This window comes from Cuculus canorus, chromosome 4, assembly GCF_017976375.1.
Source record: "Cuculus canorus isolate bCucCan1 chromosome 4, bCucCan1.pri, whole genome shotgun sequence".
In the NCBI taxonomy this organism is placed as follows: domain Eukaryota; kingdom Metazoa; phylum Chordata; class Aves; order Cuculiformes; family Cuculidae; genus Cuculus; species Cuculus canorus.
Window position 1 is genome coordinate 62,990,535 of NC_071404.1, and position 24,791 is coordinate 63,015,325.

A 24,791-nucleotide genomic window follows, 5' to 3' on the forward strand; every position below is an offset into this window, starting at 1 on the left:
TCTGATTTTCAGTTCAAGAGACTCTTGAAGATGCTTGATTTTAATTTTCTCAAGCATAGCTTTCTTGATCAACCAAAGAATTAAGTGCTATGTTCTATATATGTATTTTTATTCATTTGTAAATGAATTTTCAGACAGCAGTTGCTTTAGAAAACTGTCACGTAAATTTTGGCTGAAACATAGCCTCATTAAAGGAGCAGAATACATGTAAAATTTCCTCTCCTTTTCCTTTTCAAATTCTTAACCAAAATAAGCAACCTGAAACTTCAAGATTCACAAGTGTATCGAGGAGAAGCAGAACTAATGAAGTTTGTTTTTCTGTAGCTTTATCTCCGTCCTAGATTCTCTGTTGTCTAGTGAGGAATGAAATCTAATCAAAATTCTCCTGCCACATCAGGGGATTCTTGTCCTGTGCTGGATTTTTCTATTATGGTTTTCAATGCAGCTGAAACTAGCTTTTTTTAGGGAGACTCGAGAGGTTTTTTGTCTTCTGTTGGATATAAAACTTGTATAAAATTATTATTTTTGAGAAACTCTAGCCTGCTATTAAAAAAATTTTTGAGTTAGCCAATTAACTCAGAAGTTGCTGGGAGAACAGGGAAGGTAAACAGCATATCCTTAGCAAGTAAAAATTCCACCAACCAAGTGAAAATAATGAATAACATCTCAATACATAACATCCAGTAGAATAAAATCTGGAATGTTGCAATCATCTGTATTTGTATAGCATTTTTTTTTCTAGAAGGAACCATACGAAGAAAATTTCAACATATGTCACCTGCTGTTCCTTTTCTTAAATTGTATATATTACTTTTGACTGGTCATAGATGCAAATATTTTTTAATATTGAAATAGTTGGCAGTCAAACTGGTTGGTCAATTACTTGCACACTTTCCTAATGGAAAATAGGGGACAGATGTAGGCTGCCCCATTCAATTGTCTTTCACTAGGAGTAGTGCGGTCATTCTCAAGGAATGAATGTCAGAGAATGTGTTGCCATAGGAGCAACTACTGTGATGGAAAATAGTTAGAAAAATACAGCTACTAATGAAAAATTGGATGATAACTGTCAGACTTGCTCTGTGTGCATAATTGACCAAAAAAGGCTCAGGAGAAAAATGATAAATGTAGTCACGTACAAACTAGAATTGATTGTTACCAGTCTGCTCCCCTTATTTGCAGCTTCCTTGCCCTGAGGTTCTGATAACATCGAACCTGCACCTTAGGCTTGTTTTGTAGAAGAAAAAAGTGTTTTCCACACTTCCTTGCTTTTTTTTTTTCGTCAGTGACCCATTCTGTTTAAGTGATAGGCTTTGTACAAAGGGATTTTTGGTGATTTATTTTTTTGAGTTTTCATGTTATTGTTTAGGTTTCATAGCCAAAACAGCTTTGCTAGTGTGTGAATTTGAGCTACAGAAGATCATTAGGCTAGACTTTAAACAACATTTAAAATATGCTGAAGATCAGGAATTGTAGCCTGGATGTTTCAGAGATGGTTGAATGACTGGAGATGGGATTCTTGACACTACGTATGTGTGTGCGCGCTAAGGTGTAGTGTGGCATGCACAGCCATTCCTAAGACAGTTTTTTTTATTTCACTGAGTTTTATTTGATCACCTGTGAATGTGGTGTGATCATCATGGATTGAAATTTCATAATTATTGTGTAACTGGAAACATACGATCTTTGCTGCAACTTAATGTGTAAGCAGAGTTTTTTTGGGAGAACTGTGTCTTAATGACTAAAAATTAATGTAAGCTTTTATTGGAGATGCTAGTAGCTTTGCAGGTTATGCGATCAAGATGGGTTTTGCTTGTGAGAATATGTCATTAGTTTGCTGGGTCTGTGAAAAGGCATAATCATATAACACTTAAGTGCCTGGAAATTCTTTAATTTTCTTTTATGTAGAGAGTTTTTAGTAGTATCTGCTTTAAAAAAATAAATTAAGGCAAGGATAACAAGAAAGCATTTGTACTGCGCTCTGTGTGTGTGTACATGTATCATACTGTTGCTGTCTGATAGAAGATTACCAGAAATCATCTGTCGCACTGCCATGCAGTCTCTCTTATAATGTGAACACAACCTTGGATTGGTTTTCACTCGGCTCTGACATGTCTTAAGTGGCTGTCCTACATAGAGAAGGTAGGATTGGTCTGTCTAGCACTGTTTGGGGATTTTTTTTGTTGTTGTTGGTGGGTTTTTTTCCTATTCTAAGAGGGTAAATATGTTCAAACTTCAGGCTTCATGACTTTATGGACTTGTCTGTATTTTTTGATGATTCAGTAGTGCATCTGTAAAGTATCTGTGTTCCACAAAGAAATTGTAAAACTTCCTTGCAGCAGTGATTCCAACACTTTAGCACATTGAGCAGTCAGGTCTCATAAAAGATGGCGTGTATCCATGTAGAATGTATCTCCTTTTAAAATAAGAGAATTTCTTATATGCTAGGTTTATGAGGAATGCAAGTAGGAAAGCTTACCTTTATGCTCCTTTCTTGGCTTCAGAGTTCTCTCTTGTTGGTAGCGTCTGGAACATGTAATCTCACCCTATAGTATTTTATGAGAGATTTATGCCTAAACAACTCTTGTAAATGTCACCTGTAAAGCTTTTTCCATATTTCGACAAAAATTGGTAATTGCTGTGCATCAGTAATACTAACCCAGAATTTATCCATCTTTTGCTTTCTTCGCATGTATTTTTCTGGTTCATTTTTCCTTTTTACTACTTTTAGTTGTTGACTTCCTATTTGATCATCATTCTGCATTCAGCAGCCAGAAATTGGAGTGACATGAATTCTTGGTTTGTCTCATAGTTTTCTCTTCCAGTATAATAATAAAAATCAGAGTATATTGTGTATTTTGCTGGAACTCCTTCTTTCAGTGGTTTAGCCCTTCGTTCCTGACCCATCAAAGAATGCAAGTATATATTTAACTTCCAGCATGAGATCTATCCCCTTGCTTATTTTTATTAGGCTGTCCATCTTTTCAAAGATAATCACATGTTTTTAAATGTTTTAGTCCAAAAAGAAAGTGCTTAGGTATAGGAGGAAGAGTCTGTCTGAGCTCTTGAATCTAGTGTGCACTGAAAGCAGAAGAGTAGGCCGGATGTAGAGTCTTTACCCTCATAGGTATTATGGTCTAACTTCTACAGAACGTGTCCATCCATGCTTCATCCACACTCTCCTCATGTTAAAGGTCAGAAAAAGTCTAAAGTCAGTAACTTGTCATAAATAAAGCCAAGCCTAAGGGAGGAGGTTAATGTAAATCACCACATTCAACAGCATTTTGGTGTTTATAAACACCAGGGAAATAAAGATCAGTGAGATAGTGGTATAAGGCATCCATGGGCCTGCATACAGAAATTATGAAGCACAGTCAAGAAGGAAATAATTAGGCTTCTGTTTTTCTTTCAGCTTGGATGTGCGTACTTTGACAAAGGCAAGGAATTCAGTTAATCTGTTTGTTTAATCAAAGACATGAAAAGCTGTCCTTTTGCTGTGAAAAAAATATTTATAAAGAGGTGGTTTTGACAGGTATTTTTAATTTAACAGAAGAAGAACTAATGTGATCTGGTTAAAAGGTTAAAAGCAGGCAAGAAATAGTTGTAGGTTTTTTTTGTTTGGTTGATTTTGTTTTGTTTTTGTTTAAATTGACACTGATTACCGTATTATAGAACTTCTTTATAGGGGAATATGGTGTAAATTATCTTCAAAACTTAAAAAATAAAGTTGGAGCATCTTCCTGTGAGGTTGTACTGTAGCTCAAACAGAAGGTACAGGCTTGATGGACAAATGAAATAATTTTTGGGAAAACATGCGTGATCAATTCTGTGTAGGAGGCCATAACAATCACACATGTATGTACAAGATGTGTTGTATGTAGATTGGAGTTGAGCTAATACTTATGCAGGAGGCAGATTCTTGTCCTTGCCTCAGCAGTGGTCTGCTCAGCTGGAAGCAGTTGTTTCTATTGCAAGCAGCAAGCTGCACTTAAATTTCTGTTCAGAGTTTTGCTTGCCTCAAAAGGAAAAGGCCAAAATCAATGTTTAGAAGTAGCTGATTGAAGCCTCATTTTGGACATATGAGCGGAGGTGTCTTCATTTATAGAGGTGCTGAGAGCTTGTATTTGCCTTGGATTTTTTTGATTTTGATGGCTGTAGATTCCTCTGTTGTATCATGCCATCACTACATTTATGAGTAGATAATTATTTAGTTAGCTAAGTTCCATGCTTAAAGAGGTATATTCAAACTAGAAATCTGAGTGGCATGCTGTGTATGTGGATACTGTTCTCATAAAGAGTATCCAAACTGACCTAGATAATGATATGATTTGAATTGTTAGAAATTTAATCTAAGTATATGCAGTGTTTGGAAGACTGACTGAAAAGAAAGATTAAAATTTGAAGTTCTTGAATGTACGTAATGATGAATGCAGCTGTCATATGGTCCACAGCAGTACATTATTTCATATAGGCTTCCTTTTTAATGGTAAATAATTTTTATCCTCACCTCCTGAAGACCTTTAATTGCTGAAATTGGCTATTTGCAAAAAGGGAAGTAATTTTATAATAATGGGTACTTAATAATATGAAGCTTTTACTTTTTTCTGAATACACCTTGAAGTTACTAGGAGGTGCTGATGCTAACCTTGGACAATCCCTAATTGTTAGCCATAAGACTTTTTCGTTGCCAAAATGGCAAATTCAACTAGGATTTATCTGCAAAATCACGTGTAGGTTGTGTCTAGGTGCCCTAGCCCTGTATGAAATATCATAGAGAAAATGAGGAAAGTGGGATTAGTAAGGAGAGATACGGATGAAAAAAGTGTCAACTGATCTGTAGGAGATTGAGCTCTTTCTGATACTCAAAAGTTATTTGTTTTTACTAGGTACACTTCTAGTCTGTTTTGACAATGTTGTTCCTACGTAAGGGAATGTAGTTATTTGTTTTCTTTGGCACACTTCCATCATCTCTGCAAATGCATAGGAAGTACCAGGGTAGAGTCAGTCATGTGCTGGCCTGCTTACTGGTTGTGTTTCGTAGATAAAAAGGAAAATGTGTTGTAAATCATTAAAAACGGTTGCTAGATAAGGTGCTGTCTTGAACAGATGAAAACAAGAGGAGCCTTGGGAGGATTATTAGTACTTTTTGAAGTCCAGTCAGATTAGCAGAAGATATTGGTGTTGACGAACTCAATGAAAACAATGGGAGACTATCCAACTGTGTTAAACGTAAATCATAATGCATGTTATTGTAGTACATGAGTATTTATGATCACCATATTTTTTAGACAGTTCTTAGTTTAATTAAAAAATATTATTTTCAATGCTTATGTGACAGATTTGAATGTGCTACTGGGGATCTTGGAGAAAGACGGAAATAAAATGCTTGGGATCTGTCCAGGCTATGAAACTGGTTATGTAAAGATTTTGTTACTGGTTTATTAGTAGAGATTTATTTTTAGCTGAACTTAATTGTAAATAAATATTAATGTAAGAGAGAGGTTTGAGGTTTAGTCTTTGCAGTGTATAAGCAATGCCCTCTTAACTATTTTATTTTCCTGATTTTCTTGAAGCCATGAATTGTTGCAAAATCAATGTTAAATTGTTGCAGCAATGTTAGTTTTGCAATTTTTTGAAAGTAAAAGTTTATTTCTAATGCATGGAGATAAATGGTCCAAATTGTATGTTGATCAACAGCTACTTCCACTGTAAAAGTGACTGAAAATAGAAAAAAAATGAAAAAAAAAGTGATTCTAAGATAGTGGCTTCTATACAAGAGTCCTCAAACAGAAGGTGAAGTCATGCTTCAAGTAATAAGTTGTGCATATTTCTTTTTTTTTTATCAAGACTTCATCCATAGGGAGACAGTAATCCACTGACTTAACTGATTCGTAGTCACATGGCCTCATCTAGCTGTTACGCCATAGTTTTCCCAGCCTTGTAATGAGAGATGCACAGAACAAAGATACTGCTCTGCCTCTGGGTTCCTTCTCATTGGAGTAGGCTTTTGACCTGCAAGCTACTGGGGAATCATGAATAGCATAGAAAAAGAGGCACCAAGGCATTGATGATCGTACTATCAAACGTTCAGATGGAGACAGGTGGAGCCTTAGTTCAGATAAATAAGCAGACTGTATGAACTTGTTGAAATACGATTTAGATTGTATGTCTAAGGCAAACAAGTGATTTTGTGTTCCAATACTCCTTTCTACATTAGCAACTGAAAACATAAAAAAAATAAGCTTTAATACCAGATATTTTGAAAGACTAGACAGTAGAGCAGGTAATGGATTTATCTGCCATATCTTTGGGTGATCCTATGGAAATGTGCACCTTCTAAACCAGTGTAGCTCCTGTATAGACAGTTTTAACTTTATGAATCCCAATGTAACTAATTAAAAAGGAAACAGTTTTGGTAACAATATGTGAACTCACAGAATAATTGGGTTATAATTCAGTCTGTCAGCTCTGCTGCCATTCATAAACTCAGGGTTTATGAAGGCTTCAGAAATCTCAGATTGAATTACAGCTTTATTCTGTACATAACCTGGAACAATGTATATCTTAGCATTTAATTTGTGAGACTGAGCATGTTTTATAATCTTGAAAATATTACTTAAATGTATACTTACCATAAAATTCCAATTTACTCTTCGAGAAAAAAACTGTACTGCAGTGCAATTCAGAAATTTTTTTTTCAGTCTTTACATTAGGCCTTTCACTGTGGATGTTTATATGCACAAACTGTCTACTTTGCTTTATCTTGTGTTGTGTGCATATGAAAGATTTCTTACATATCTATATTTCAGGTAAAACAAATGACTGTCTAGACTGCTTACATTTTGTTTACTATTGAAATACAATTTTACTAGTTGCAAGAAAATTACCCTTCAACCTTATTTACACAATTTTCTTAAGACAATGAAGTCAGTTATGGAACAGAGCTCAAAGTATTTGTGTATATACAGATTCTTATTTTAGGACTTCATTCTCTCAAGGCAGTTCTTAAATATTTCTCTGTCCTCAGGTTGCTGAGCCAAACCATGAAGGACCATCTGGTAAGAGTGGCTAATGAAGCAGAGTTTATCTTGAGCAGACAAAGAGCAGAGGATATTAACCGCCATGCTGAATTTGAGGTAAGAAATGAAATCTTTCAAGAAAAAAACCCAAAACACCAAAGCATAACAATGTTTGAACATTCTAGTGCATGACAGAGGCCTTTCAGGCACACGAGGTTCCATCTTGAAAAGGAGCTTTGCAGTCGTTTGATAGTTTGCTACAACTTTGTTGGAAAACCCAAGTTGCACTGAGCAGCTCAGAACTTGTCAGACCCACAGTGTGTGGTGGAAGGAATTTTATCATACTGGTCCTGCTCTTCTCTGTGGAACAAATATCACTATATGTGTTAAAGCCGCTTAGTGTCACAGTCAAGATAGAATTCTGATAAAACCACTTTTCTGAAGGTAAATGATAGCAGCCTTTTAAGTGCAGTACAAGAAATTACATTTTTTTCTTTTTGTATCATTTGCTATTTCACTTAATCCATCTCTAAAACAGTTTTCCTTGTGTGTCTTTTTGTTGTGGTTTTGTATTTTAATCCCACTTAAGGGATTCTAAAGTGAAATAACGATCTTCATTTTTATAGACTTGTAATAAAAATACAAGGCTTTTTTTCTTAATGACTTTAGTCGTAACCTCCAATTTTGGATCTCAGTGACATCATGCATCTCCTTTCTCTGTGCTTTAATTATTGGGTTGTTTAAATGAAAGTAAAGCTAAATCTCACTAAATTCACTAATATTCTGCTTAAAGGGTACTCAGTCTTTCTTCTGACATGTGATACTACTTGTGGTTGAGTTTTTAAATTGAAGCATTAAGAGATTGAAGGCACGTTTGTGCTTAACTAGTTATTTCTAAACTGTTTTTCTCTTAAATCTTTACTTGAAGAAAATACTCCCCGAAGATGAAAGCATATTTGTCTTAGACAGTGCTTATGTTCTAAAGGTCATCTGAGTTGGCCTCCAGATTCCAGCTGTGCGTTGTTTAATAACATATCTGCACTTCATCTAGAGTTAGTTACCCCCTCCTGCAAACAGAGATGTTGCAAGATATCTACAGTACCATTTTGCAATGGTGAAATAGCAGGCATGTTTCATCTGTTACATCAAGCGTTTGGCGACAGTCCTGTGGAGATGAAAAGTGCATCTTTTTACTTGGTTGCCTGATAATCATTGAAGTGGGACCTGCTTGACATTTTTTGCTCTGGGTTTGTGCAGAAGCTCCGTGTATGACATGGCTTTGTTGATTAGATGAACAGCCCACTTGTTTCTTCAGATACAAACTATTCATGAGGGGGTGTGTGTACATGGGAGATCCGTGTAACTGAAGGGTTCTGTCATATAGACTATCAGTGCATACGGTTGTTAAGTGGCAACTTCACTGTTAGCCTTATTTCAGTCTCAAGACACCTTTTTATGATGTCTGGAAAAAGTTTACATTTAGCATCAACTTACATTTTTAATGTAGCTCTGAGTTTTGCAGTGACAGTTCTCTAGGATGAGAGTTGGCTGATACTTTTTTAAGCTGATTCTGGTTTGGATCCGTGCTGTCTCAGTATGATGGCTCAAGAGGTTTAACTCATCAGATTGAACTTAAACAGAAACCATTCTACTAAAATAGCAGCAGCCTGTTTATCAAGTTTAGGTTTGTTACTGTGTTGGGAAAACCTAGATGTAACATCATGCCTGAGGATATGCAGCTATTGGATTTTAGCAAATGCTTAAATAACAAAACTAGTGTCTTAGGAAGCTAGTGTTACTGATGGCTGTGGAAGACTTCAGTCAGTATTGTTTCTTTTGTGGAAGGGGGAACTATTAGTCACATTTGTTTGAAACTGCAGGTATCACATCAACAATCAGAAAATCCTGTGTACCATGTTCCATCCATCGTGGTATGATCTGTTTTTCACACGTCCTGTTAAATGTGCTTGACTTATTTTAGCACAGTGGTACTTTTTAGCCATGGTTTTCCTCATAGCCTCTTGAGTCTGTGCTTAGGGCTATAGAAAACTTGCTGCTCTTCTGTCGTGTGGATCAACCACTTGACTAGACTGGAGCCATTCCATCACTTAATAGGAACGGATCTGTGCTGTGTTGGGCTGCTGACATGCTCTGTATTGCAATTGGTAGATATGTTCCGTTGTGTGAATGGGTGTGGATGCCTGTGTTTTGGTCCTAACACTTATGTCATGACACTGTTACAGGCATGTAAATGGAAGGACTTGCAAATAAGAGAAAAAGGACTTTGAAAACAATTGATACAGCTGTTGTTATGGTTTATTTCTTCAGCTTGAGAATGTATAAGGAAGCTGAGCAGCAGATGATGAGCCCTAGGCTAAAGATTGTTTTGGCTAGCCTGACTGGTGTGGCTTGGTCACCTGCATGCATTTCCTTGATTTGCTGCTTCATCATCCATATATTATTGAGAAATGAGTTGGAAGGAAGATGATATTCTTGAGAGACTCTTTTTGGTCCATCCATTGAATGCAATATCCCATCTGCCATGGCATATGTCCAGAAATGAGCAATCGTACAAGGAAGCAGGCTGTTCTTTCAGAAGTTTGATCCTATCATATAGAGATCTGCAGCTTTGAGACTTCCCTAACCAGAGGTAGTGTCTTTAATAAATAGTGCTGTGATTTTTCTGCTGTGAATTTTTCCAGTTCTTTTTAAAACTTAATATAAATATTTTGCACCAATAATGTCCTGAGACAAGGAATTTCCCTGCTGCTGTAGTAGAAGAAAGTGAGCAGATCCTGTGTGCAACAAAAAGATTAAACAATTTCTTGGAAAATAGGGCAGTCATAGGACATTGAGCCCTGATGAATGGTATGCGCAGATGTGGTTTCAGTCACATTTTAAAAGCATTTTGTGATTGTGGTAGTTACTAGTTGCAAAGCTGCAACTTTTTTTAAAGGAATGGTTGGGATGAGCATTCATGGTTGGGATCTGAAGCAAACTTTGCCACCTGAGCTGTGAGGAGAAAAGAGATGTTGTTGGTTGGGCCAGGGATAAGATCTAGAGACAGGTGAGAAATGTGGAAAGAACTGTTACCTGTTTTGAATTTTTATTCAGACTTGCATTTCTGGTGTTGCAGTTTACATATTAAATATTCCATTATAACATGGGGTTAGTAAAAATCCAGCCCCCAAATTTCTTTCAAAAGATAGATACTGTGTTTGCTGCTGCCTGGTTTTAATTTTCCCATTTCTAGAAGTCACATTTTAGGCAGGATTGCACCATGGTGGTAGAGCAAACTAGTAGTATAAAATTTTCATAGAAAACTCTTTTTTCTTTTTTTTTTTGTTTTTCCTTTTCCTTTTTTATTTTAAAGGCAAGGGCAGTTTTAAAATAAAACACAGATTCTGGTATTTGGGGCACACAGAGGCAGGAGAAAGCAATGGGAAGTTTAAATAAGCTTTGTAACAAAGTTCTGTAGCTATGTATTACTGTATAGTGTTTGCGTAGCAGTGGGGTAAGGATGGTCATTTTGAGAGGAAGGAAAAACCTAGAAAAAGAGCTAATACTAGGAAAGACAATGTTGTGCTAAAAAAATGCACTTTAGAAATATGATGCAAGAAAGTGTTTGTCATGTGACACTATAAAAGTTGCACGGAGTCCAGTGGGGAAGGTACCACTCCTGTTTGGTTCTTAATTCATTGCAAGTGTAGGTAGATGTTTTCCTTCCACAAATGCATTCAGAACTGTCCTCTTATCCCTCTTATCAATTCTGTAAAACAGCCAGGAGGACACACAGAAGCAGCAGCAAAAGTGGCACGTTTGCTTTGCCACGTGAGGTCTGACTGAGCCTTTCCTTGCTCTGTCTCCATGTGGTGGGACACTGCATGGGTCAGAATATTGAGAAGAAAGTGTCTATGCCCATAACATAATGTAGGGTGACCAAAAGCACAGGAAGAATCTCTAAAGCGAGGATGTTTTTTTTTTTTTTTTCATTCTGTTCTAGTTTGTGCTGTAACTTTAGATTTGCAGGAAAGTCTGAGTGCCTGGGTGAGATAGATTTACATTAAAAAGATTTGAAAAGAAGTCTGATCTGAACATGCTGGATCGCTGGGCTGAGACCAATGGGATGAGGTTTAACAAGGCCCAATGCTGGGTCCTGCACTTGGAGCACAACAACCCTATGCAGTGCTACAGACTAGGAGAAGTCTGGCTAGAAAGTTGCCTAAAGGAGAAGGATCTGGGCGTGTTGGTTGACAGCTACCTGAACATGAGCCAGCAATGTGCCCAAGTGGCCAAGAAGGCCAATGGCATCTTGACTTGTGTCAGAAACGGTGTAACCAGCAGGTCCAGGGAGGTTATTCTCCCCCCGTACTCACACTGGTGAGACCACACCTTGAGTACTGTGTTCAGTTCTGGGCCCCTCACCACAAGAAGGATGTTGAGGCTCTGGAGAGTGTCCAGAGGAGAGCAACGAAGCTGGTGAGGGGGCTGGAGAACAAGTCTTATGAGGAGCGGCTGAGAGAGCTGGGGTTGTTTAGCCTGGAGAAGAGGAGGCTGAGGGGAGGTCTTATTGCTCTCTACAACTACCTGAAAGGAGGTTGTAGAGAGGAGGGAGCTGGCCTCTTCTGTCAAGTGACAGGGGACAGGACAAGGGAGAATGGCCTGATGCTCGACCGGGGGAGGTTCAGGCTGGACATCAGGAAACAAATTTTCGTGGGAAGGGTCATTGGGCACTGGCAGAGGCTGCCTGGGGAGGTGGTTGAGTCACCTTCCCTGGAAGTGTTTAACGGATGGGTGGATGAAGTGCTATGGGGATGGTTTAGGGATTGTTAGAAATGGTTGGACTCGATGATCCCGTGGGTCCTTTCCAACCTGGTGATTCTGTGATTCTATGAAGTCTTTTCTCTCCTCCCTATATCTTCTCAAGGAGATTCTATGTTTCAGAAACTTCAAATAAAGTGTCCTGAATGGCAGCAAAATCTGCCCGCCCTCCCTCCCTCCACAGTCCTGCACTCCTGAAGCTTCTTCAAACTGGAGATGCTCAGCCACATGGAAAATACAGATCTCACACTCTCTCTAGAGGGCTCTGTGTTACAACTGAGCAGCCTGGACAAAGACAAAACAGTCTTCCTCTTTGGTGCCTGGCCTTTCCTCTTTTTACTAGGAAATAATATAAAGAACATAACATATGAGCAAACTGGTTATGATGTCTTTCTTCTAAGCTGGTATTTTGAAAAAGGGAGAAAAAGTTGCTTTGGAGGTGAAGGATCGGTTGTGAGAGGTTTTTCTATGGCTGTATATAAAGCTCAACCTTCTTATTTCCTCTTTTTTTTCCTGTCCCTTTCTTCAGCTGTGTTTACACAGTTACTTCTATGAGTAGTTACTTGTATGTACACGTGGGTAGGTCACAGGAAGACTTGAGGCATATTTGCTCATTTTAAAGCGTGATTAAGCCTCAAAGAAGCCCAATGAAGGAATAATACTTTGCTCGCTCCTGTTGTGAGGTGGCAGTGAAGCACGTGTTTTTAATGAATGTGGAAATGTGAGCATTCCTAACATAATTTACAACCCTTATAAATTTAAATGTTGCCCAGTGTCCCTGGGATTTACATACACAGGTCTCTTGGACATTTTTCCAAATCTGAGTGTTTGGACGAGCTGAAAATCCTGAAGAGGAACCTCTTTTTGCCTGAATTCTAACAACTAGTTTCATGCTATCAACTAGACTGCTTTCTAGAAATGACCTTGAGAAATGTAGTAATTTGCACTGTCTTAGATTATGTGTGCAGACTGGCAGAGTCAGGCCTTTGAGAATAATTGGATTTGGTGTGAGAAGGGGGAGGGAATTTTGTACTCTAATTGACTTTGTTTCATAATTTATGACAGGAGTGCCCATTGCCTTGGATGTGCATCCTGTCTTATATAAATCTCTTCATGTGTGAATATACGTATTTATAGAATTCTAAATATGTAAACCTGCAAGTGTTTTAGGTCTGGACTGTTCAAGCATTACAGTGTTTCATCTTTCTAGTGAAGGTTTAGTTTACTATTAGGTGGCATTACTGTTTTTTTGACCAAAATCTGTGATATTATATCTCAATGCTTGTGTAAAATATTTTTGGTGTATATTCTTGAGCGACATTGGGGTTTTTTGCCTGGAAGATTCACATAAAGGAATAGAAAAATGGGGGAAAAGATACTATGCAGAACCATTCAGCATGTTGTACATCATGAGTGTGTGTAGAGGAGCAATGCATGGTGCAGCCCAAAATTTTCTGCAGTCTTTCAGGAATGGATGAACAAGGATTCTTCATTTTAAGTCTATGAGGAAAACAGAGACATTGGTAATTTTTTTTTCAGTAAAATATAATTGCTGCTGCAATTTACAAACTAACCTGCCCTCTCAAAGTGTCTATTTTAAAGGCTATGTGGTGTCATTCCCTTGAATTTTTGGTCTTATTTTTTCAAATTCTTACATAGAAATATAAATTCATACATAGAAATATAAAGTACTGGCATTGTTGTTATTGGTAATTTCTGTTGATTAACTGAGAATTTCATGTGACTTTCCCTTTGCATTTATTATAAATCATACTAGGCAGCTAACTTCTCTGCATGATTTCTCTTCGATAATTAAATCTAGCTTTTCCAGCTGCTGTAAAATTTATTGCCCTTTTCTGTTAGGTTTCTTCATGTGGAAGGCTTGGACTTCCTCACAGTTTTAATTCTTATTCAGTATCAATTTGTAGGCTGTGTGTGATAAACTGAATGTTTTACTTCATGGCTCACGCTGAAAATGAATCTTAAATGTTTAGGGAACTATTGCCCTGACAGAGATAGAATCATAGAATCACCAGGTTGAAAAGGACCCACGGGATCATTGAATCCAACCATTCCTAACACTCCCTTCAACCATGTCCCTAAGCACTTCATCCACACCTTAAACACCTCCAGGGAAGGCGACTCGACCACCTCTCTGGGCAGCCTGTTCCAGTGCCCGATGACCCTTCCCACGAAAATTTGTTTCCTGATGTCCAGCCTGAACCTCCCCTGGTCGAGCTTCAGGCCATTCCGCCTTGTCCTGTCCCCTGTCACTTGGGAGAACAGCCCAGCTCCCTCCTCTCTACAACCTCCTTTCAGGTAGTTGTAGAGAGTAATAAGGTCTCCCCTCAGCCTCCTCTTCTCCAGGCTAAACAACCCCAGCTCTCTCAGCCGCTCTTCGTAAGACTTGTTCTCCAGCCCCCTCACCAGCTTTGTTGCTCTTCTCTGGACACGCTCCAGAGCCTCAACATCCTTCTTGTGGTGAGGGGCCCAGAACTGAACACAGTACTCAAGGTGCGGTCTCACCAGTGTGAGTACAGGGGGAGAATAACCTCCCTGGACCTGCTGGTTACACCGTTTCTGACACAAGCCAAGATGCCATTGGCCTTCTTGGCCACTTGGGCACATTGCTGGCTCATGTTCAGGTAGCTGTCAACCAACACGCCCAGATCCTTCTCCTTTAGGCAACTTTCTAGCCAGACTTCTCCTAGTCTGTAGCACTGCATAGGGTTGTTGTGCCCCAAGTGCAGGACCTGGCATTTCAATAGGATGCAAGGCTAGGCGACATTCCAATAATGACCTGGATGTAGCTATTTGGTTTGTGTTTCCTTGGCAGAGAACAAAATTTAGTGGTGCTGTTGATGGACAATCTTGTGTATTCTGCCCGTTTCCCCTTTGATGTAGTAAGTGTTACATGTTAGATGATGGTACTCGTATCAGAGGAAGTACCTAAAAAGTACTGCAAATCAATTGTAGTAGAATACTCCTAAGTGAGAGAGAATGTTTGAGAGCCCTTGAAAGAATTATGGAAAGTTATTTGGTGTCTTTGTAGTTTCTGTGTATAATTATTACTCCTGTATGTAACAAACAGTGTGGGAAAGCAAATTGTAATCCTTGACTGGTTCCATATAATTTTTCAGTGTTTTTAATGAAAGCTATTTTGTTATAGAAATCATACTTCAAATAATCTTTCTGTGGCTCTTGTAACATCCTTTTATATGAAGCGCTATTCCACATACTCAATGGCAATAGCTTTACATATTAGAACAAAAGGTTTTGGAATGTTTCAGTGGTGTAGTAGTGTGGGGTATCAGCCGTGAATCTTTACAGAACGTATGAAGATAATGGATAGCACAAGTTGTGGCCATCCAGTAGTAATGTGAACAGAAGTTGCAGTCCATAAGACTGCAAAAATGTAGTGTGGCAACAAAGGGAGTTAGATGTACCCTTACAGAAAAATAAGGATTTACACATTTTTTATGAATAAACTTAACTGTCTCTCCAATTTATATTTTTTAATAAATGCTGCCCTTTGCATTGGGCGGGTTAGGCTTTATGGCACCATCTGTCGGTAGAAGGAAAAAAGAAATTGACTTTAATTTCTAAACACTTTGTTTTTGAGGTATTATAAACTCAACAGTGTTGAGCATGGAAGACTTTTTTTTTTTCCATTGGAGGGTTAACCAGTTTTGTTTTGCTGTGATATGTTGACAAGTCCCAAACTGGAAAATTAAATGTTATATTCCTTAGGTGGCAATTTTTAGGATTCTTTGTCTCATATGAGTCAGTTGATACTGAAATGAGAAGTAATGTTTTTCCTGCGATCTGGAAAGTGTGGGGATAAAGTATTGCCTGATTATGAAAGAAGTAGTGAAAAAATGGGTTTTTTCTTTCACTATGCTTTAATGAGCAGTGGAAGGAGAAGGAATGAAAACTTGCACTGGAATATTGAGACATCTTTTTTTGTTACATATCAATTTTAATTCAAAATACATTACAAAAATTTATCTAAAAGCTATCAAAGAAATAATGTTGTTTCTGAAGCAGCTTGAAAGAAAATTCATTTTAGAACTGCTCTTGTATACGGAATCATAGAATGGTTTGGGTTGGAAGGGACCATTTAAAAACCACTTAAGTTGGAGAAGACCTTTAAGATCATCAAGTCCAACCATTAACCTAACACTTCCAAGTCCACCACTAAACCAGTTCCCTAAGCACCACATTTACACATCTTTAAGTACCTCCAGGGATGGTTCCCTGAGCATCCTGTGCCAGTGTTGGTTAACCCTTTCAGTGAAGTGATATTTCCAATCTAAACCTCCCCGAGTGTGCAACTCGAGGCCGTTTCCTCTTGTCCTATCACTTGCTACTTGGTAGAACAGACAAACACCTGCTTCACTACAGCCTTTTCAGGTAGTTTTAGAGAGTGATAGAGTCTCCTCTGAGCTGCCTTTTCTCTAAACTAAACAACCCCAGTTTGCTCAGTTGCTCCTCTTGAGTCTTGTTCTCTAGACCCTTTACCAGATTTATTGCCCTTCTTGGGACGCGTTCCAGAACCTCAGTGTCTTTTTTGTAGTAAGGGACCGAAAACTGAACACAGTACTCAAAGTGCAGCCTTACCAGTGCTGAGTACAGGGGCATGATGGTTTCCCTCCTCCTGCTGGCCACACTGTTTCTGATACAAGCCTGTAGAGTTGCATGGAGTTGTTGTGACTCAGGTGCAGGACCTGGCACCTGGCCTTATTGAACCCTGTACAGTTGATCTTGGACCATAGATCCAACCTGTCCAGATCCCTCTGCAGTGCCTTTCTTCCCTCAGGCAGATTGACACTCCTGTGCAACTTGGTGTTGTCTGCGAACTTATTAAGGGTGCACTCTATCCCCTCATCCAGGTCATTGATAAAGATGTTAAACAGAAATGGCCCCAGCACTTGAGCCCTGGGGACACCACTTGTGACCAGTCACTGACTGGATTTAACTGCATTCACCTCAACGTTTTGGGCCTAGCCATCCAGCCAGTTTTCTACACAGCAAGGAGTGCACCCGTTTGTGCCACGAGCAGCTGTTTTTTCCAAGAAGATGCTCTGGGAAATGATATCAAAGGCTTTACTAAAGTCTGGGTAGGCAACATCCACAGGCGCTTTCCCTCATCTACTAAGTGGGTCATGTTGTTATAGAAGGAGATCAGGTTGGTCAAGCAGGAGTTGCCTTTCCTAAACCCGTGCTGACTGGGCATGATCACCTGCTTATGCTGTACTTGTGTGTGATGGCACTCAAGGTTTATTTGTTCCATAAATTTCCCTGACACTGAGTTCAGACTGACAGGCCTGTAGTGTCCCAGATCCTACTTCCAGACTTTCTCTTAGATGTAGAAGATCTTCTAAGTCATCTAGTTCCAACACTGCTGCTGTGGGCAGGATCACCTTCCACTAGATCAGGTTGCTCAAGGCCCCATCCAGCCTGACCTTGATAACCTCCAGAGACAGGACACCCATGACTTCGGTGGGCAAACTGTTCCAGCGCTTTACCACCCTCACAGTAAAAAAATTATTCTAATATCTAATCTAAATCTCTCTTCTTTCAGTTCAAAACCATTCCCCCTCATCCCATCACTGCCTTCCCTGATAAAGAGCCCCTCCCCAGCTTTCCTGTAGGCCCCCTTTAAGTACTGGAAGGCTGCTATAAGGTCTCCCCAGAGCCTTCTCTTCTCCAGGCTGAACAAGCCCATCTCTCTCAGTCTGTCCTCATATTAGAGGTGCTCCAGCCCTCTGATCATCTCTTCATGGCCTCTTGTGGACTCAGTGTAACAGACCCATGTCCTTCCTGTACTGAGAACTCCAGAACAGAACACAGTACTCCAGGTGAGGTCTTAGGAGAATGGAGTAGAGGGGGAGAACCACCTCCTTCGACCCGCTTGTCACACTTCTTTTGATGCAGCCCAGGATACAACTGGTGTTCTGGGCTGCAAGTGCACATTGCCAGCTCATATTGAGGTTCTCATTCACCAGCAACCTGAAGTCCTTCTTTTCAGGGCTACTCTCAATCCATTCTCTGCCCAGCCTGAATTTGTGCTTAAGATTGCCCTAACCCATGTGCAGGACCTTGCACTTGCCTTTGTTGAACTTCGTGAGGTTTGCACAGACCTGTCAAGGTCCCTCTGGATGGCATTCCTTCCCTCCAACGTGTCAACCTCAGCACACAGCTTGGTGTCATCAGCAAACTGGCTGAGAGTGCCCTCAATGCCACTGTCCATGTCACTGACAAAGATGTAAAACAGCACCAGTCCCAGTACTGAGCCCTGAGGAACCGCCACTTGTTACTGGTCTCCACTTAGACACTGAGTTGTTAAGCACAACTCTGAATGCAACTATCCAGCCAATTCCTTATCCACCAAGTGGTCTATCCATCAAAACAGATGTCTATCCAAATGAGAGACAAGGATGTCTGTTGGGGTAGTGTCAGATGCAGATGATGTCTTCCCTTGTCCACCAGCGCTGTAACCCTGTTGTAGCAGGCCACCAAATTAATTGAGCATGATTTGCCCTTTGTAAAGCCATCTCGGCTGCTTCTAGTGGAACAAGAATTGATGTTATCTCCATTACATGTTTTGGATTATATTTTTGGCAAATTATGAGACAAACTATGTGAAGAATGAAGTCTAATATCAACGTATTGTTGTGCTTTTCTAATCATATTGAATATGGAAATGAAATAGGTTCATAGCCTTAGCTATTTCATGTAACAAATCTAGTCTCCTTTTTCTGATGCTGAGGAAGTTTATTGCTTTGTAATTAATGCTTGCTGTTTGGCAGTGTCTTGTTGAGACTCTTCCACGTTTTATAATCTATACTATGTTTCATTTGCATACTAAGGGTAATTTAAAAAAAAAAATCTGAGAATGTCATGAACATACGAGTCTTTCCTGCAATGTTTTACAAGATTAGCTATATAAGATTTTAACTTATAGCCTTTTTTCTCTCCTTTTACATATTTAACACGGCTATTTGTTTTTCACTTCCTGTGAATCACAGTTTGTCCTTTCTTTTAAAAACTTTTTGCCCCCTCTTGAAAGTACTGTTAGAACTGATTATTTTCACTAGAGATTATCAAAGAGCCTAATTAATCTACTCTCCATGTCTCTGGAAGTCTTGGCAGAACATACTCTGGAATTCTTGTTATTTGAGCATTTGTAGACCCTAGAAACCTAAAAAAGAACCAAACAACTTTGCCAAAGATGTAATCTGTATAATTGCTTATGTTTTTTAATTTTGCCCTGCTACTTTAATGGCTGAATTGAACCAGCGTAAGCCTGAAGAAAATGGCGTAATTAGAAAGGAGAGCAGCATTGTGTGCTTCTGCTGTCATCTATCTCCTGCTAGACTGGGAGCAGACATTCAATTTTCAGCTTATTTTTTTGCTGTGGCAGTGCATCTTAAGTTTTTTTTTTTCCCTGTGTGAAATCCATAATCATAAGGCTGACAACATGGTGTTTGTTTGTGGTGGGGTTTTTTTTTGTTTGATTTTTTTTTTTAAAAAAAAAAAAAATTGCTCAAGCAGATAAGTACCACAGTAGATGCAGGATAACAATTAGTACATGCTTACAAGATTCATCCCGTGTAGGTAAGGTAATGTCTAAACAGTGCTTTATTAGGATTGGGTTCTGTGTGTTCTTCTTTTTCCTTTTAATTACAAATTCTAAGTTTCAAACTTGTTACTTATCTTCTTAGAAATAATAACTCTTAAAGAAAATTAGGCCCAGTAAGAACTGAGTAAAGTATAACAATCTGTACTGTAGAATATCTCTTCCACAGCAATGACTTTGAGTTACTTCTAAGTGATCATGTGTTAGAAAAATAGGTACAGATATATCAATGTCTGATTTTGTGTTAACATGTGCAGGATTTATGTAGGTAATTTCTGCTAATTGTGGGTAATTCTTTGTGCATACTGACTTGTCACGGGAATTGCTCAAATACTCAGATGAACATCTCTTAGTTATTAGGATATTATAAAGCCATGGGTTCTGCCAGTTTCCTGAACTTGAATTTTGTTTTGAGCTTTCAGAGTCCAAAATCATTTAGGATGTTAACACAATCCACTTGGAAATTCCATACCTATTTTTATTCATCTGCCTTAATAATGTTGTTCATTTCACAGATGAATGGTTTGCTAAGACTGAAGAGCATGTGTACTGCATTGGATCAGAAGTCTATCAAACTCGTGATGCTGTTTCTAATAGAGTTGAATAGTTCATGCTTAGGGACAAGCACAAGAACAGTGCTCTTACACAGGGGTGCTTCCTTGGTTCTATCCACGTGGCAGGGATGACAATTTGAACAAAGATTGATGTTCTCTCTATGAATTTCCCCTATTCTTTTATCTCCTAGTCACTGTATTGGCATCTTTAATGCTTGATTATTCTTTTTACTACCTTGATTTACAGCTATCAACAAAATTTGATGCTGCTTCCACTCTCCAGTGGAATAACACAGTGGGGTTCAACCTCCACTTTGAAGGGGAGGGATTTCCCTCCACTTTGAAGACTAGCTATTCTTTTTCTTAAACTTGTTTCCTTTGTTTTAATATTATTTTATCATCATAAGGATGTTCCTATATGCTCTACTGCTTCCTGCCCTTCTTTAAATATTTTTTGGCATTGCAGCGGTGGGCTTCATGAATTGGAACTTTCATGTCTGTGTCTACAGTGGCTTGTTGAAAGAAACCTGATGCAACATAACTTCCCTTTACAAAAGAAGTGATGACTCTTGCCAGTGTGTTTATTTCTTTGTTTTTATTTTGCTTTAAACAAAGCTACTGATTTGTCTTTTATAAATTTCAGACTTATTGCTGTGTAGTTCCCTGCTGTGCTCTGGAGTCCATTTGGCATACTTCACTTTCCTGGCACTGAGGCAATTTGGACAAGAACACTGTAGCTATTGGCTCAGCTGTGTTCATCCCCGAGTTCTTCTAGATCACCTGAGTGAAAACTGTCTGGTCCTAGCAGTTGGTCCATTGTCAGTTTTCTTTTATAACTTATAACATCTCTGACGGCGCTTCTCTGTGGTGTTCTAGTGTTCCAAGAGCTCTTTTTATCCTTTGATCTTCTGTTAGGTCTACAGAGATACCTTAATGGGCTTACTGCTCCTGACTTGTTTGAAAAATAATTTATTACTGCCTTTCATGCAAGTGTTCCTCGAACTCTTTTGGCCCATTTTGTTCTGTTTTTACAACTAACATGCCATAGTAGACATATTATTCTCTTTTCCTTCTTTGAGCAGACTTTGTGAAGAATGCCCTTTTCTTGCAGACTTCTTTCTCTGCAATTTAACCATTCCAGCTTTTTTGGGTCTTTAAAAAGCCTTTTGATGGATGGCGTAGTTTTCCTTTGAACCCCTAATATTGTATCTTTTTATACACTTTTTGTGTTGTCTATAATACCACTTTCGTGTTTTGCTGCATCTTTTTATCCTTATAATATCAAAACTAAGCTAGCTAGCTAAGAAATTTCTTGTTTCAAATTAGATGTGCCCATCAGAAATGTTGTCGTTCTCACTTATTCATGAAAAATAAATCAGTAGTGTTTACCTTGTTTATTATTCGTTTACTGACTTTTATGGTTCCTCATTCCAGGCAGTGATTCTAAAATACTCTTGACTGAAGCAATACAGTGAACGTAGAATGTCAATTTACAGTGAATGTAAATTTCTAGCATTAACACAGTGAATATCTTATTGTGCTTGATTGGAGATTTTCTTCTGAAATTCCTATCCAAAGATAACTTGCATTGCTTATACAACTTTTTAACAACATTGTTAGGAATTGTTCAGCTCTGAAGAAAAAACAGTGGTGACAGTACACCTCTCTCCTATGTGCTTTATTGGAAGGTGGTTTGATCTAAATGAGAAAGACATTATATTAAAATAATTTTGATATTGATGTTGACAAGGTCAGAAAGGACCTTCAAGGTCTGAATGGCCCAAAATGGGGGGTTTTCACTATTTTAACTGGTAGGCTGGACTTATGTAGCTCAGTTGTAAAGTTTCTAATTCATTTTTACATTATTCTACATTACTTATCTTTATTCAGCCTGTATTTCTTTGTTATTATGTGAATATTTTCTTTTGGCTTAGCTGGTCTGTTTTCTTTAGTTTTTCTTATTTTTACATTTTTATGTATTATCTATCACATCTCCCTTCATTTCTTTAGGCTAAATGAATTTTATTCTTCTAGGTTTTGTCTTCTAAGGTGCTGTCTGCCATTGCTAGGTCATACTGGCATCCTAGTAGTTCTGCTCTGTGTCTGTTCTTGGAAGATTGATTCCTCCTGGAACATCTCCATTTCTTTGGCCTGCTTTTTGCTGGTGACTCTCTCTGTTTAATGTCCTATGAATCTGAAGCCCAGTCATGCGAACTCACCATAAAAGGGTCCAAACCACGTGATTTTACCGAATTCTGTCCCTCCTGAGTTTTTTCCTCCACCTTGAAAAATCGTGTGGTTACATAGTTATTTCTTCTATGGCAGTGGTAGCAATTCTGAATCTTTCCAAAATGCTTCTGAGTTCTATCATATTTTGTGATGGAAGACCCAAACCTGCACCCAGCATTCTGGATGTGGGCACATCAGGAGTTTATAAATCTACAATGTTTTCTTAATTGTTCTTTTCTTAATGGTTCCTAATTCTTGACTTGATTCCTGTGTGTTGGTTGATTATCCTCTCCTAAGCTGATGTTTTCATAGAACTATCTGTCATTTATAATGTCATCCCCTTGGGGCAAAAAGGAGTGAAGGTAAAGGTGAGTCCGTCATTTTCTATCTAAAATTACATTCTTTCCTGCATTTCTTTTACCTACACTGAAGATCCTGTGCTGTTTTATTACTATGGTGACTTGGTTTTCCACACTCCCCCTCCAGTTCCTCACAGTTCCTTCATAATTATAGAACTCCGAATAGCTTAGTACCAGCAATGAAATTTGTCACTTCGTTATTCACTCATTCTTTAGATTTTTTTTTACATATATGTTGAACAACCTGAAGTGGTCACAGACTGACAGGAATTGTATGGTTAATGTTAGTTTGACCAGAACCATATACAATATTTTCTCTCCTTTCCTTCTAGAAGTAGCTTTTCTGGTTCTTGTCATTTACCCTTCCTTTGGCTACTCTGTTTTACTTTTATTACGTGATGTTGGTCTAGATAAGTCATTATGCCTTCTTAAAATGTGACTTCTTAAGTCAAAGTAGTTTGCTCAGAAGTGGAGAATTTGTGCTAACTGATATTTTATGAAATAAAAAGTTAGAGTATGCTTCTATTGTTATTATTTGTAGAGCTAATGTTTCCATTGAAGCTGAAAATATAAATGTTAAAGCCGTTCTGAAAAATACAGAATATTCAGTGTGAGTTTTAGTTTTTGTATACCTACAGGAACCTCAAACTGCTGTAACACTTTTTTTGTTCCTGCTAAAATGGAATGGTGAATCAAAGAGTTTATAATAACATTAATTTCCAGATAAAATATTTTCAACCAGTCTTTCCAATTCCAGAATTAGTGGAAACATTTATGTCTTTAGATTCTTCCATCAAGGTGCACAGGGAAGTGAATTATTGAAAAGATAAAAATAAATTTGTTTGCTTTCTGTCAGAGTTCATATCCACAGCCAACCTTGATAGAAGACCAGAATGATTTAGACAAGTTTGCTTTGGAGATTCATAACATATGCTTGCTGGACAGAATTGAGTTATCTCTGCTCTGGAGAGTAAGTTATTGTAGCAGGAGCTGACAGAGATGAAGATAACTGAGGGAAATTCAATTACCTTTTAGTGTTTTCCTTCTAATAGGATTCTTAATGTGAAAAAGATCCTTAGATGATGCGCCTGTGTTGCTTTGTGAGATCTGCTTTGATACCTGCACTCAGAATAAAGTAAACTCTTCTTTTCAGGCCTTCATTAAGGATGAAATATGCATCTTATTGCTAAATGGGTGTTAACTTTTGATCCACCATTTTGTCATTTGTAGTCCATATGTATTTGACAATCTTTTAGCAGTGGTCTTAAATATTCTCTTAAATTTGATTTCATTTTCAATAGTATTGGTTTTATGTGAAAAACTTTTTTATAACAGGAATTAAAGAAAGAGGTCACAAAACTGTAAACCATTTTTCTATATTCTAGTTCTGTTTCTGCATGTTTAATTGTTTTTCTCATTTGATATTTCCTGGCAAACACACTTGAATTGCAAATATTGCTTATCACTGACGTGAGTTCAGTCTGTGGGGCTGTGGTCCATCTCACTTGCCTGTAGCTGGATTTCATGTGAAACTTCTGCAGTATTGAAGTTACTAGGGTAGACTGGTGCATACAGGTATTAGGATATTATTTTTATTACTTGTAAAAACATTCATTTTATAATGGCTGATGAGTGAAATGAAAATTTAGAATGACTCTATAAAGCCACCTTGTTCTGCAGCTGTGTATGAAAACATACTGCATACAAGTTTGTGTAGCTGTTTTCTTTTATTGACCCATTAAGCTACTGCCTGTAGCTGAGTGTAGTGTGTGTTCTCAAAAAGATTTTCTTTTTACAACTCTTGACCCTTATCAGCTTTAGAAAGTAAAGTTCATGTTTTTTATCTGGAGCATTTATCGAAGCACTTGCACAGGGATATTTCTGTAAAAGAAAAGGATGAAAGTATTTTCATGGTTGATTTATTTGCAACCCCAAAACAGGTTTGAATGTGCCTAAAAGCAGTAGTGTACCTGACCTGTAGGAGTCTGTGTTGAAAAATCTAGTCCATAGTTTGAGTAGTTACTTGTCTTGATATACGGCTTCTTGTTTATCTAAGGTATAGAAACAATGGTCATTATCTTGTTTGCACTCAAATCATAGTGTGCATAGTCTTATCATGTAGCTAATGCATCTCTCATTTGCATCCCTCACTTAGGGGTAGCAAAGT

General features: G+C 38.2%; 1 protein-coding gene across 5 annotated transcripts in view; it reads left to right on the plus strand.

Moving 5' to 3' along the window:
• The window catches only part of LRBA (LPS responsive beige-like anchor protein), a 410,166-nt gene that overhangs the window by 135,454 nt on the left and 249,921 nt on the right, over positions 1-24,791 (plus strand). For all 5 annotated transcript variants that reach the window (XM_054064662.1, XM_054064663.1, XM_054064665.1 and 2 more), the window contains one exon: positions 7,028-7,136. In XM_054064662.1, coding sequence (XP_053920637.1) covers positions 7,028-7,136 — 109 coding nt within the window. The remainder of the gene's footprint in view (positions 1-7,027; positions 7,137-24,791) is intronic.